The sequence below is a fragment of the Onychostoma macrolepis genome, chromosome 23 (genome assembly GCF_012432095.1).
Source record: "Onychostoma macrolepis isolate SWU-2019 chromosome 23, ASM1243209v1, whole genome shotgun sequence".
NCBI lineage: Eukaryota > Metazoa > Chordata > Actinopteri > Cypriniformes > Cyprinidae > Onychostoma > Onychostoma macrolepis.
In genome coordinates, this window is record NC_081177.1 from 535001 (window position 1) to 550000 (window position 15000).

The window sequence follows — 15000 nt, forward strand, 5'->3', positions numbered from 1 at the left end:
ATTAGGAAATTGACAATTCTGTCAACTGTCCCGAAACGTGAGCTGAAGTCTTGTATGGCAGCGTGCAGCAGCTCTAGATGTGAAGAGAAGGTCAAAGAGAGAGGACGCAGCACAGCTGAACCACTGTTTTTACAGTACAATTATTATCAGTATTTCTTATTATTATATTTTCCTCTATAATTTGTATTTTACAATGAAATATTACAATAGTAATATTTCTTATTTTGTTTAGTATTTTAATTTAGTAATAATAGTCATTTTATTTTACAATACGATTACTATTAAAATTTATTATGTTATATTTTTCTGTAATACTCAGTTTTTGTATTTTACAGTGAAATATAACAATAGCAATTTTTTGTTTTGTTTAATATTTAACTTAGTAATCATAATAGTAATAAAACAATAATAAAATAATATATTAATAATGTGCAAATTATATTAATAATTTGATATAAATAATAATTATATTTTATAGCTAAATATAGATATTGATAAATAACCACACAATTTTTATTTTATTTCAGTGTCTTTGAAGTAGGGGTGTGCAATATTGACAAAAACATCTTGATATTTTCTGGGATTTTACCGATGACGATAGTCAGACGATATTTTGCGTGTGTTATTGTGCTGGTATCTTAAGGACTGCCGTGGACAGCTGACTCCTGAAGTGTTTGATATTCTTTATTTTCTGTGTGGTTAGTTCACACTGATAGAAATACATTTTTTTCCAATAAGTTTAAATAGATTTTTAACTTTTAATGGGCATTTTTACCTTTATAAAGCCATTTTCTAAAAGAGTGCATTATCTTTTGAGTCAAATTCTTACGTTTAATCAGTGAATCAGAATAATAAGACATTTGTGCTGTTACCAAGCAAATGAAATCAACACAGAAGCTGCGTCTGAAGAGGTGTTTAGATGTGTTTACACACTGTTTAATGCAGGACATGAATGCATTTAACCTGCAGTTACTAATGCATAAATAGTATTTTGTTATATTAAACGTAAAACGTTGAATACTGTTATTTGAAATTATTTAAATAATGAAAAGATACTTTCAATGTGAAATTAAAACTGCCAGCAGGTGGCAGTGAGTCATTGCGATTGAACCGAATCATTTAAACAGTTGAGTCTCTGAACGCCTCACTCTGTTGTGTGTGTCGTCTCGCAGGCATCTGGAACCCCAAACAGCCCAAAGAAGCAGCCAAGAACTTCAGCTTTGATTATTCGTACTGGTCTCACAGCACGGTAAGATCCTGCGCTGCCGTTTACTGCTGCCGTCTGCGCTCCTGTGGCTCTGAACTCACTGGCGTGTGTGTGTGTGTGTGTGTGTGCAGGAGGACGACCCAGCGTTCGCGTCCCAGCAGCAGGTGTATCTGGACATCGGGGAGGAGATGCTGCTTCACGCCTTTGAGGGCTACAACGTCTGTATATTCGCCTACGGTCAGACCGGAGCCGGAAAATCCTACACCATGATGGGAAAACAAGAGCCTGGACAACAAGGCATCATTCCACAGGTGTGTATTAGACCTGTGATGATAAATCAATGCAGAATTGATTCGTGGATGGATTCTGAGATCTTCTGAATGCATCAGGATTCTCTCTGGAGTTGATTCCGAGCTTATATTTTAACAGCAGATGGCGCTGTACTCTAGTTTTATCCGCACACTCAAACGCAGATGAAGAAGAGCGCTGAAGTGTGTTCGGCTGAGTCTGTAATCTCACCTCGGCTCAGAATGCTTTTATGACGCCAGATTAATGTAAACACAGCCCACTGTGAACACCCTTGTGATTCCCTTCAACCTTATGAATCTTATGAATGATTATTTTAGGTTGGAGTGTGTAAGGATTTGGAAGCGAGCAGAGTACGGCTGATTCTGGAGCATGCAGCGCCACCTGCTGCTCAAAACTACGCTCAGAATCCACTCCAGAAAGAATCGCCATGCATTCGGAAAATCTCAGAATCATTTCTCGATTCGTGATGCACTGATTTATTTTCCCAGCACTAGTATATAAACACGCACACACACACACACACACACATCAGTTTAATTTCAGTGAGCGTGGCAGATGTATGGAGTTGTGTTGTTTTGCTGTGCTTCTGTGAGTGTGTGTGATTAAGGTGTGACCTGTGTCTCTGCAGATGTGTGAAGATCTGTTCAAGCGCACCAGTGAGAACACCGATCCTGATCTGTCCTGCTCCGTCGAGGTGCTGCTACACTCACACACACACACACACACACACACACACACACACACACACTTGTTTCGCTATCCTTGTAGGGACATTCATAGGCGTAATGGTTTTTATACTGTACTTACTGTATGTGCTATTGTCCTACACCAACCCTACACCTAAACCTACCCCTTACAGGAGACTGTCTGCATTTTTAGATTTTCAAAAAACTTAATTCTGTGTGATTTATTAGCTTGTTTACCCGTGGGACCTCAATTTAGGCCCCCACCGTGACACAAGTCCCCATGAGTCTGTGTGTATTCAGGTTTAAGTCCCCACCTGAATAGAAAAACAAGTACACACACACACACACACACACATGACTGGCTTTGATCACTGAAGCCCATATCATACTGAGCAGGAGGACTGGTGGCAGAAATATATATCATCACACCGTTTCATTCAAAGATCGTAAACAACACATTCTGAGATAAAATGTATATTTATTAAAAAATATATATAAAAAATGTATATTAAAAAATACTAAAACTTCTGTTATCCTATGATAATATTTGTCACATTTAAAGAAATAGTTGAAAACATGACTAGAAAGAAGTAAACACTGTAACCATTGGTGCATTGGTTTGTTATTATTATTATTTTTTCATTTTTCATTTTAATTTATAAATTATTGTAAGTTATTAACATATTAAAATAAACTTAAAATTAAAATGCTAAAAAAAACATTGTTTTTAACTGAAGAACAAAGTTCCTGAAACTTCTCACGTCACAAAATTAATCGAGTCCAATTTACTTATATGGCACTTTTCACACTCATGCATTGTTTCAAAGCTGCTTTTACAGAAAATCATGATGTTAATGTTTATAATAGCTTAATATCTTTATGCCTTATAGTTGCATTTAACAGATTAGAGCTGGGTGATAATATAGTTTTTTTTTAAATATATGTTATATTTTACTATATCAATGCTCCTGGTTTCTGACAATAAAAAAAAAAAACTGAAAACAGGCAGCTTTGTCATAATTATTGAAATATAGAAAATAGTCCACATCAAGGAGCCGTCCAATTAAAAAGGTTGAGAAGCACAGTTGTAGATCAAGGATATGTGTGTCAGTGGAGAACATGAATGTGATGTGTGTGTGTGTGTGTGTGTGTTCAGGTGTCCTATATGGAGATCTACTGCGAGCGAGTGCGGGATCTGCTCAACCCCAAGAGTAAAGGAGCGCTGCGGGTGCGAGAGCATCCCATCATGGGGCCGTACGTCGAGGACCTGTCCAAACTCGCCGTCACGTCCTACCATGACATCAGAGACCTCATGGACGCGGGGAACAAGGCCCGGTACCAACCACACCAGCGTTTTACTCTTTCCCCACCAGCGCTTTTGAAAAAGATGTCAGCCACCGCCAGCATTTTTGCTGATTTTCACTCAAATTTCACGGCCGCCAGAATATTTTGTTGAATGAATATCTGAACAAGCAATACATCAAAATAAAGATCAGACCCTCTAGTCAGTTTTATTCTAGCTTCAAGCATTGTTTTCTATCAACACTTGAATGTAGGTAGGTTTCATAAAAAAGCAACATTTTGAGCAAAAAGCTGAGAAAATCGCATTTTTATCAAATACTACGTCTGGATCATATTCAGTAATATTATCAAAGCAAAGATGCAGTAGATGGCTTCCATCAGTATCCCAAAGCTTCACAGGCCTTTAACACTTTCTGGATCCATATTTCACTCGGTAACATTAGTCAGCTTTCATTTATATGCGGTGAGTGTTGATCGCATTATTTTTCATATGCATATGCTTACATATGAGATCGCTCGTTTCTGTGTCTTCCTCGTCTGTGTTTTTGATCGAGTGATTCCAGACTCATTCAGGAGATGCATTATAGCGCCCCCTAGCGTATAACAGTGAAAACATGGAAACACGGCGTGTTTGGCGGGGAAAGAGTTAATCTCATGAACAGACATTACTCCTGTACTCAGATGAAACGCTCCTCACTGTCACGTGTTTGATTGACAGGACGGTGGCAGCGACAAACATGAACGAGACCAGCAGCCGATCGCACGCCGTCTTCACTATCGTCTTCACTCAGCGCCGCCGAGATCAGCTGACCAGCCTCGACACAGAGAAGGTGTGTGTGTGTGTGTGTGTGTGTGTGTGTGTGCGTGTATGTGTGTGTGTGTTGTTGACGTGTCTCTCTGTCGTGTGCAGGTCAGTAAGGTGAGTCTGGTGGATCTGGCGGGCAGTGAGCGAGCTGATTCCTCCGGAGCCAAAGGCGTGAGGTTAAAGGTACTAAAACTAATGTTCACATCTGTAATGAAGAGTCAGCGTCTCCATCGCTCTCTCACACAAACCCTGTCCCTCTGTCCTTCAGGAAGGTGCTAATATCAATAAATCTCTCACCACGCTGGGGAAGGTCATCTCTGCTCTGGCTGAAATGGTGAGACGCTGTACTGAATGACTGAGCTCATTATATGATCGTTCTTCAGTTCTCTGATATGATCAGTCTGTGACATGACTGTAATGTTGAGTGTTTCTGTCAGTGATCATGATCTTTATTTCTGCTGTATTTTAATGGTGTATTTTTCTGACAAACAGCAAAACAGCAAAAGAAGAAAAAGTGAGTTCATCCCATACAGAGACTCAGTGCTCACCTGGATACTGAAGGAGAACCTGGGTAAGACATACACACACACACACACACACACACACACACACGTAGAGTTGTGATTATGAAGCGTGTGTTTGTGTCTCAGGTGGTAATTCTCGTACGGCTATGATCGCTGCTCTCAGTCCTGCAGATATTAATTATGAGGAAACACTCAGCACTCTCAGGTACATCAATCAATCAATCAATAAACCAATCAATCAATCAATCAATCAATCAATGAACCATCCATCTGTGTGACTTCAGAGCTTCCTGTTGTGTGTGTTTGTGCAGATATGCTGACCGTGCGAAGCAGATCCGCTGTAACGCTGTAATTAACGAGGATCCAAACGCTCGTCTGATCAGAGAACTGAAGGAGGAAGTGAACCGACTCAGAGACCTGCTGCTGTCACAAGGACTGAGCCGGCTGGTCACTGCTCCAGGTACGCACACACGCACACTCACACACACATGCACACTCACACACACACACTCACTCACACGCACACATGCACACTCACACACACGCATACGCACACACTCACTCACACGCACACATGCACACTCACACACACGCATACGCACACACTCACTCACACGCACACATGCACACACACGCATACACACACACTCACACACACACGCACACTCACACACACGCATACGCACACTCACTCACGCACACATGCACACTCACACACACGCATACACGCACACTCACACACACACACGCATACACACTCACACACACGCACACTCACACACACGCACACACACATGCACACGCACACTCACACACGCGCACACTCACTCACACGCACACTCACACACACACAAACACACACAAGTTTGATACACACAGTCATGTTTTAAATAGTGTTGTCAATCGATTAAAAAAAGAACTAATTAATCACACATTTGTTTCCTGAAATTATTTGCGATTAATCCCACTTAGCATTTAAGTTTTTAAATATACTTTTATATTGCAATATTTCACATTCAATCTTCAAATTAATAGAGAAACAACATAAAGACAGTATATTTTTAATATTTGTTGGTTGGCATCTTTTTTTATGACTGAAGGCGAGTATCACTGATACCAATACTACTGACGTCTCTAGAAAATTTTTCTTTTTCCTAATATTTAACTATTGACTATATGTAATGTTGACTATACTAACATTACAGTATAATTGAGAGCTATCAATTTTAATATTTATTAGACTTTAAAAAATAACTTCTAATTTAAGTGAACTTAAAACAGTCTTCACATAAACCCATTATAATAAAAGTCATATTTACCTGTGCCCTTCAGAAGCAGCAGCTGTGAGTGGGGTGGCAATCCCTAGCTACACCCCTGCATTAACTGCATTAAATATTTTTAACGCCATTAAACTGGGAAAATGAATCGCCTGTGTTAACACGCTAATTTTGACAGCACTAGTTTTAAAATGTCTCTATTCATCTTTTAGCTGCTGAAGTCAATAATAACCATGTGGGTGTCACTCTAATGCCTGCTGACCCCTCCTCCAATGGAGCTCCGCCCACATCCACACCTGTCCCAGGAGAAGGCCCCGCCTCTGAGAGTGACCCCGCCTCTCTGGATGGCCACGGCCAATTAGAAGAGTTTCAGGGTGAGATGATTACCAATGAGGAGGCAGTGGAGAGACTGAAGGTACGAGAGGGCGGGGCTATGTTGGTGGGCGGAGCGTGAGATAATCAGCATCCTGTGCTCAGACACAAACGTGTGTGTGTGTGTGTGTGTGTGTGTGTGTGTGTGCAGGAAACAGAGAAGATCATCGCTGAGCTGAATGAGACGTGGGAGGAGAAGCTGAGGAAGACGGAGTCTATACGCCTGGAGAGGTAAAGCACACTGGTGCAGGTCTGCCACTAAAACCCCAGATCAACAAATAAATAAATGGACACAAAATATTTTATTAGCTGAAAAATAAATGCTTCCGTGGAAAAAAAAGAGCTTCTAGCAAGTGGTTTTGAACAAACAAGACAAAAAAAAATTATGTGTATATGAAATTTTTATTTTTTATTTTAAATTGTTGTTTATCATCTTATTATTCATAAAAGAAAATTGTGATAGCAACAAAATAAACCTTGAAAAACGGTATCCACGCAAGCTGTTTTCTGTGAATGTGTGAGACTTCTGGTTCCGAAGCTGCTGTAGGGAAATAATGAAGTGCAGTAAACGGTAAAACTGTTGTCACTACAAACCAGTGTGTTCATAATTAAGATAATACATTAAAATAATATGGAAAGCCACGCCAATTTGTAATATCAAGCAGCAAAATGAGCTGTTTTGAACAGCTAAAAATAGCTGGAAGTGGATGAGACCGGAAGCCAGACACATTAAATTTACAAATGATATCCACCTATTTATTTTTTAATATAATTGAAACTGAGACACGAAATGGATGTGTTTGTATTGACACGTGAAGTTTAGTGCTGATCTGTCAGATTAGTTTTTGCCATGAATAATTCCAGCATGGAGCTGTGTTTGATTTAGAAAAATTTTAATTACAGTTATAAGAACAAAGTAATGTATAATAAAACATTTGCTTGAATAAATTGTTTTATATTTCATGTTATTTTTATTTCAATATATTTCATTGCGATGCCCCTTAAAATAAACAAACAGAGTGGAAATGACTTCGAATTCAAATTTATTTCTGAGCGTGATGTAAATGCTCAGATGGTCATGTGACCGCTGTGTTTCCGGTGTGCAGGGAGTCGATTCTGGCAGAGATGGGAGTGTCCATTAAAGAGGATGGAGGAACTGTCGGAGTGTTTTCACCAAAAGGGGTCCGTACACACACACACACACACACACACACACACACACACACACACACACACACACATACACACACGCAAGGCAAGGCAAGGCAAGTTTATTTATATAGCACATTTCATGCACAATGGTAATTCAAAGTGCTTTACATAAAAGGAAGTAAAAGAATAATAAAAAATATAATCACAACAATAAAAAAAAAAAAAGAATTTAAAAACTTTTAAAATGATTAAAAATGTATTTAAAATGAATTAAAACAGCTAAGAATAGAAAATGATTATACATAAAATATCAGTTCGGACATAGCACAGTGCTCATTCAGTAAATGCACAGCTAAACAGATGAGTTTTGAGTCTGGATTTAAAAGCGGACTCCCCTTGTTTTGTGTGACTCGATCCTAATGATCTGAGTGGTCTGTTAGGTTTATATTCAGTGAGCATATCTGCTATGTATTTAGGTCCTAGGCCATTGAGAGATTTGTAAACGAGTAAAAGTACTTTGAAATCAATCCTAAATGTAGCTGGAAGCCAGTGTAAGGACCTGAGGACTGGTGTGATATGCTCAGATGTTCTGGTTCTAGTCAGAATCCTGGCAGCAGTGTTCTGGATGAGCTGCAGCTGTCTAATGCTCTTCTTTGGAAGGAGACCATTACAATAATCCACCCTGCTGGTGATAAAGCCATGAACACGTTTCTCCAAGTCTTGACTGGAAACAAAACATCTAATTCTTGCAATGTTTTTGAGATGATAGTATGCTGATTTAGTTACTGCTTTGACATGACTACTAAAACTAAGGTCTGTCTCCAGAAACACCCCAAGATTTTTGACTTGGTTTTAGTTGATTGACCCTAGAGTCAAGGTATGCATTCACCTTGAGAACTTCATCTTTGTTTCCAAATGCAATGACTTCAGTTTTCTCCTTGTTTAACTGAAGAAAGTTCTGGGACATCCAACAGTTTATTTCATCAATGCATTGGCAGAGGGAGTCAATGGGGCTGTAGTCATTTGGAGATAAGGCTGGGTAAATCTGGGTATCATCAGCATAGCTGTGATAGGCAATTTGGTTCTTTCTCATTATTTGACTTAGTGGGAGCATATACAGGCTAAACAAGAGCGGTGCAAGAATTGAGCCTTGTGGGACTCCCAGAGAAACACACTCACACACACGTACACGACATAAGCGCACAGTGCAGAGATGTTCAGCTGTGTGTGTGTGTTTCAGACTCCTCACCTGGTGAATCTGAACGAGGATCCGCTGATGTCTGAGTGTCTGCTGTACTACATCAAAGAGGGTGTGACCAGGTGAACGAATCAAAACCATGATCATCCGGTTCAGCCTGAATCAAAACCACCAGTTCAGACTCCATTACGGAGCTGCAGGGTGTTTGTGAGATTGTGACAGATATCAAATCACTTTGAAAATATGTATTGTAAAATTGAATCTTTTTAAAGATTTAAATACTCTGATGTGCTATTTCAGTAAATAATTGAGCTGATGATTGCTTATGTGCTGATATTCATGTGTGTGTGTGTGTGTGTGTGACAGGGTTGGTCAGAAGGACGTGGACATCAAGCTCAGTGGTCAGTTCATTAAAGAGCAGCACTGTGTGTTTTACAGCTACATCAACCAGAACGGAGGAGGTAAGAGAGTGTGTGTGTGTGTGTGTGGTACGGTACACCAGTGTAACAGTAGTATCGTGATGCCCAATGCAGTCGCACAGTATTTTTCAGATGGTCGTACCGTGATGTGGATAAAAGCATCAGCCAAATGCATAAATGTAAATGTGATTTGAGTCCAGAACGGCAGACGGAGCTCCACAGAATGAAACACAAACATGAACTCTATTTAATTTGCCAGCGTCTTAAAGCAAAAACACAGAGACCGCAGTTACTAATGCATAAATAGTATTTTGATATATTAAACATAAAATGTTGAATACTGTTATTTGAAATGATTTAAATAATAAAAATAAACTTTAAATGTGAAATTAAAACCGCCAGCAGGTGGCAGCAAATCACTGTTAATAAGTGAGTCACTGCGATTGAACCGAATCATTTAAACGGTTGATTCATTCAGGAACGAAACACCGTCATGTTTCTCAGAGACACAAAACAGTGCTGTGGCTGTGTTTGGAATTATTTCTGTTGTTGAAATAGACAATATTGTGTCTAAAACACAAGTCTATTAATTAACTTTGTTTATTGAACTGTTGTAAAAAATTACGTTTGTAATCGTGTTATTTTTTGGAGAAAAAACGGCACTCTTTGTGTGATGTTGATTAACTAATATATACATTTTCTGTCCCCATATCTTGAATTTGTGATCATTCTAAATGTATTTAATTAGACTGAATCATGCAGTGAAAGAACACACTATAAATGCGCACTAGTCTAGACTTCACGTAATGTAAGCGTGCGCTCTGTAGAGGTGTTTTAAATGGTTTTTGCTAAATACTTGATAATGTCAAATCACTCAGCGTTCACTATAAAAAAAAAATGTTTTATGTTCACTATAAAAACAATAGCATCATCTACATAGGACAAGGAGAAGATTATTATGGACTATGATGATGATGGTTTTGTGTAAACTGTGAATAATGAACAGAACTGCTGCTGCTGGTGTAGTGCTGTAAGACACAGAGACGTCGTCAGCTCGAGCTGTGTTCAGGAAGCGTCACTCGTCTGTATGAAGTCATTGTTAGTGTCTGCGCTGAAGATAGAGTTCATGATCTGTGCTGAAGCATCAGACGTGTTCTCATGAGAATCACACTCATTAGTGACGTCTACAGCTGTGAACTGAGCTGCGCGCGCGGCCACTAAAGTGACATTAGTTGGGAAAGCTATTTGATTGAGTTCTAGTAAAAGAGAAAGAATTGCACTTCTCGGGCAAACCGCTATAGAGTTGATATCGTTATAAAGTTAGAGCGAGGTAGAATGAGGTTTACAGGTTTCATAGAACGAGAATGATGTGCGTCAAACGAGTCGCTGTAGAAACCGAATACTTCAATGGAAGAAAGAGCTCAACGCGAGAACCAACGCAAACACAGTGACGTGAAATAACACGTCCTCGTATTAAAGAAGAGTGGCTTGATTAAGTGCTGGAAATAACGCATGATGAGCACAGAACGGTAACAACACGCCGAGACATATACAGTCACACACAGGTGTATTGTGCAGACTGTACTTCACAGCGATGTTTAGATAAGATATATATATAAGAATTCACATGCTCACGTTTTTGAAAATATTTAGCTTAGTTCTGAGTTTAAATGCTTCAGTTTGTTTTGATTATTATATTATATAATATGTTAGGCCTATATTATAAACCTAATAAATAATTGACCTTGTTTTTTAATGGAGTCTCTTATACTCATCTGTATTTATTTGATAAAAATACAGAAAAAAACAATTGCAATTGCAAAAAAACAATTGCAATTTCTAATATTGGTTTCTTATTTTAATGTAATTTATTTCTGTGATGCGCAGCTGTATTTTCAGCATCATTACTCCAGTCTTCAGCGTCACATGATCTTCAGAAATCATAATAATATGCTGATTTATTATCAATGTTGGAAACCATTGTGCTGCTTCATATTTTTTGGAAGCTGTGATACTTTTTTCTTGGATTCTTTGGTGAATAAATAGTTAAAAAGAACAGCATTTATTCAGAATAGAAATCTTTTCTAACAATATAAGTCTTTACTATCACTTTGTATCCATTTAGCACATCCCTCCTGAATAAAAGTATTCATTTCTTAAAAAATTTTTTTTTTAATTCACTGACCCCAAACTTATGAGTAGTAGTGTAACACAAAATTTCTATTTTGAATAAACAGTGTTCTTTTTAACTTTTTATTTATCAAAGAATCCTGAAAAATTATCACAGGTCCCAAAAAATATGAAGCAGCACAACAGTTTCAACATTGATTATAAATCAGCAAATTTTTTTTTTTGGGTTATCAACATTTTTATTTATTTTTTCCATACATAACATCCAAAATTACAATGATTTCTGAAGATCATGTGATGCTGAAGACTGGAGTAATGATGCTGAAAATACAGCTGCGCATCACAGAAATACATTACAGTTTAAAGTATATTAAAATAGAAAACTTTTGTTTTAAATTCCAATAATATTTCAAATAGATACAGCCTTGATGAGCATATGCTTTTTTAAACTGATCCCAAACTTTTCAATGGCAGTGTATTATACTGTAAAAATGTTTTCTCAGGTAACCTAAAATGTACATAATTTAGTTACATCAAGGGTCAAATCAAATATAAATATCACATTAAAGTTAAAAGTTACAAACTTTTTAGTGTGTGCGCTGTACAGGGTTTAAAGAATGTTTTCGCTCAGGTGCCGGAATGTAAAATATATATATACTAAAATATATTTAGTATATATTTTGAAAATATTTAATTGTAAGTATTTATATAATTTATATTATACACACAGTGTGCAGAATTATTAGGCAAGTTGATATTCTGGTCATATTTTTTTTCCAAGAACATTTTACCAATTCCAAACCACATCAATCTTAATAACTACTATTGATTTTGTATTTAATCATTTCTAAGTGATATATAATTGTCCATGAAGACTGAAAGTCAAAAACTCCTTATTTCAGGTGTGCAGAATTATTAGGCAGGTTTTCTTTTACAGATAAAATGAGCCAAAAAAGAGATTGAACTCAGACTAAAAGTAAAAAATATATATATTAAATGCCCATGAGAAGGATGCAATGCTAATGCAATAATAGAATTAGCAAAGTTAAGGCATGACCACTGGGCAGAGAAATGCTCATTGGGTCAGCAGGGTCAGAAAAAACAGGTGGAGAGGAAAAGACACGTTGACTGCAAAATAATTAAGAATTAAGGTGAGAAACCATCAGGAATCATTTAGTCTCCAGCGCCACTATTTTCCAGAACTGCAAGCTTCCTGGAGTCTCCAGAAGAGCAATGTGTCAGGTTCTCAGAGACCTTGCTTGGGTAAAACATTCTTTAGAATGACCCTCACTTAATAAGAATAACATGCTGAAGTGTTGTGAAATACATGAAGACTGATCTAAAAAAAAAATTTTATGGACAGATAAGTTGTGAGTGACTCTTGAAGGAGCAGCATCACATCCTCTTGTGCCACTGTTTGAAGAATTGATCTTCCAGAATCTGGCAGGAAGATTTAGGAGCTAATTTTTAATCAATCTCTGCAAGACAGACTTTTCAGGATAGGAGATGAACTAAAATGAGCTCCTAAAACTTACTGCCAGATTCTGGAAGATCAATTCTTCAAACAGTGGCACAAGAGGATGTGATGCTGGTCCTTCAAGAGTCACTCTCAACTTATCCGTCTATAAAATTCTTCATGTATTTCACAACACTTCAGCATGTTATTCTTATTAAGTGAGGGTCATTCTAAAGAATGTTTTACCCAAGCAAGGTCTCTGAGAACCTGACACATTGCTCTTCTGGAGACTCCAGGAAGCTTGCAGTTCTGGAAAATAGTGGCGCTGGAGACTAAATGATTCCTGATGGTTTCTCACCTTAATTCTTAATTATTTTGCAGTCAACGTGTCTTTTCCTCTCCACCTGTTTTTTCTGACCCTGCTGACCCAATGAGCATTTCTCTGCCCAGTGGTCATGCCTTAACTTTGCCAATTCTATTATTGCATCCTTCTCATGGGCATTTAATATATATTTTTTTTAACTTTTAGTATGAGTTCAATCTCTTTTTTGGCTCATTTTATCTGTAAAAGAAAACCTGCCTAATAATTCTGCACACCTGAAATAAGGAGTTTTTGACTTTCAGTCTTCATGGACAATTATATATCACTTAGAAATGATTAAATACAAAATCAATAGTAGTTATTAAGATTGATGTGGTTTGGAATTGGTCAAATGTTCTTGGAAAAAAAATATGACCATAATATCAACTTGCCTAATAATTCTGCACACTGTGTATAAATATATTTAATATACAAATATAACATATTTTTCTTAAATATGTACATGTATGTGTGTGTATTTATATATACATAATAAATATACGCAGTACACAAACATATTTTGAAAATAAAATTTTTTTTGGATGCAATTAATTGCAATTAATCGTTTGACAGCAATAAATGTCATACAGATTATCAAAAACAGTGTTCAAATTAACACAAACTTTAACGTAAAAAAAAAAGAAAAGAAAACTTTGACATTTATTAATTTATTACATTTTTAACAATAATAGTGCTCTATGAAATGTGTTTTTTTCTCTGTTTGTTTTAATTTTTCAGGATTCTGTGTTTTATGATGTAATTCATATTTCTTATCAAAAACACTGGTAATCAAATGAAGGCGCAAAACTCCAACAATTTAGTAAATATTTTAAAATATATTAACATTTAATTCCTTTCATTTTTTTTTTTTTTTGGCAAACATACAAACTTAAAAAATACTTGTTTTTAACAAACTGGACTATTATTTAAATTACTGTTATTACTTTGAGAAGTAATTTTACTGTACAGTAGTAATGTATTTCTGTTTTATTTTGTCAGTTTGCAGTGTAGAGCTTTGAGTTTCTGTTTCTGCTTATAGTTTTTCTCAAATGAAATGAAATGCTGTTAAAGTGTCAGATGAAGTTAATGTTTTCATACGCTCATATATTGAGACGAGTGTCACGTACACACACAGCATGCAGACTTCATGTTTCATAATATTGGCATATTGCCATTTAATTAAGCCCTGCTTTAGATCTATTCATCCAGAAATGGGCAGATTTTGTAACATTCCACAATAAATTCCCTTTGCCTATATTTCGTGATTCCTTTCATGTCATAGATCAGTCATAGGGCCCTACTGACAGCACAGCATGTAGATGTGTGTGTGTGTGTGTGTGTGTGTGTGTCAGTAACACACACTCATGTACTGTGCTGGTTTTCTCTCTGTCGGTGGAACAGTTGCTGGGATTTGACACAGGTATCATCTGTAAATCATTCACGAGCTCCTTCATCTGTCCTTCCTCAGCACTCCTCCTCCTCCTCCTCTTGTTATGATCACACAGTCTTATACATTTATACATGTCACGTGTTTTCCTATCACCACATAAACAGTCTGTGTGTCTTCTGTGAGTTTCTCTGTGTGTTCATGTGCTTCATTGGCATGACGTGAATCTGTACATTTGTATCAGAGGAGTCTTTCATCACACCCACCTCGTTTAAAATCACAGTAAACGGATAAATTACATCATTTGCATGTAAATCAGTCCCTGACCAGTGAAAGCCGCTCCATCCCATTTGACTGTTTCCTGTTTGTTGTAAACTTGATCGGCACAAAGCAAAAACAAAATGATTCATAAGTG

The 15000-nt window shown here is 37.2% G+C and overlaps 1 protein-coding gene across 1 annotated transcript in view; it reads left to right on the forward strand.

Moving 5' to 3' along the window:
- Positions 1-15000, forward strand: part of si:ch73-375g18.1 (kinesin-like protein KIF1C) — a 32656-nt gene that overhangs the window by 4050 nt on the left and 13606 nt on the right. The window contains exons 3-17 of the mRNA XM_058762795.1: positions 1173-1249; positions 1339-1518; positions 2145-2210; positions 3359-3537; positions 4223-4334; positions 4415-4492; positions 4578-4643; positions 4802-4880; positions 4960-5038; positions 5145-5293; positions 6323-6525; positions 6634-6713; positions 7589-7664; positions 8875-8954; positions 9199-9293. Of these exons, the coding sequence (XP_058618778.1) occupies positions 1173-1249; positions 1339-1518; positions 2145-2210; positions 3359-3537; positions 4223-4334; positions 4415-4492; positions 4578-4643; positions 4802-4880; positions 4960-5038; positions 5145-5293; positions 6323-6525; positions 6634-6713; positions 7589-7664; positions 8875-8954; positions 9199-9293 (1599 nt within the window). The remainder of the gene's footprint in view (positions 1-1172; positions 1250-1338; positions 1519-2144; positions 2211-3358; positions 3538-4222; positions 4335-4414; positions 4493-4577; positions 4644-4801; positions 4881-4959; positions 5039-5144; positions 5294-6322; positions 6526-6633; positions 6714-7588; positions 7665-8874; positions 8955-9198; positions 9294-15000) is intronic.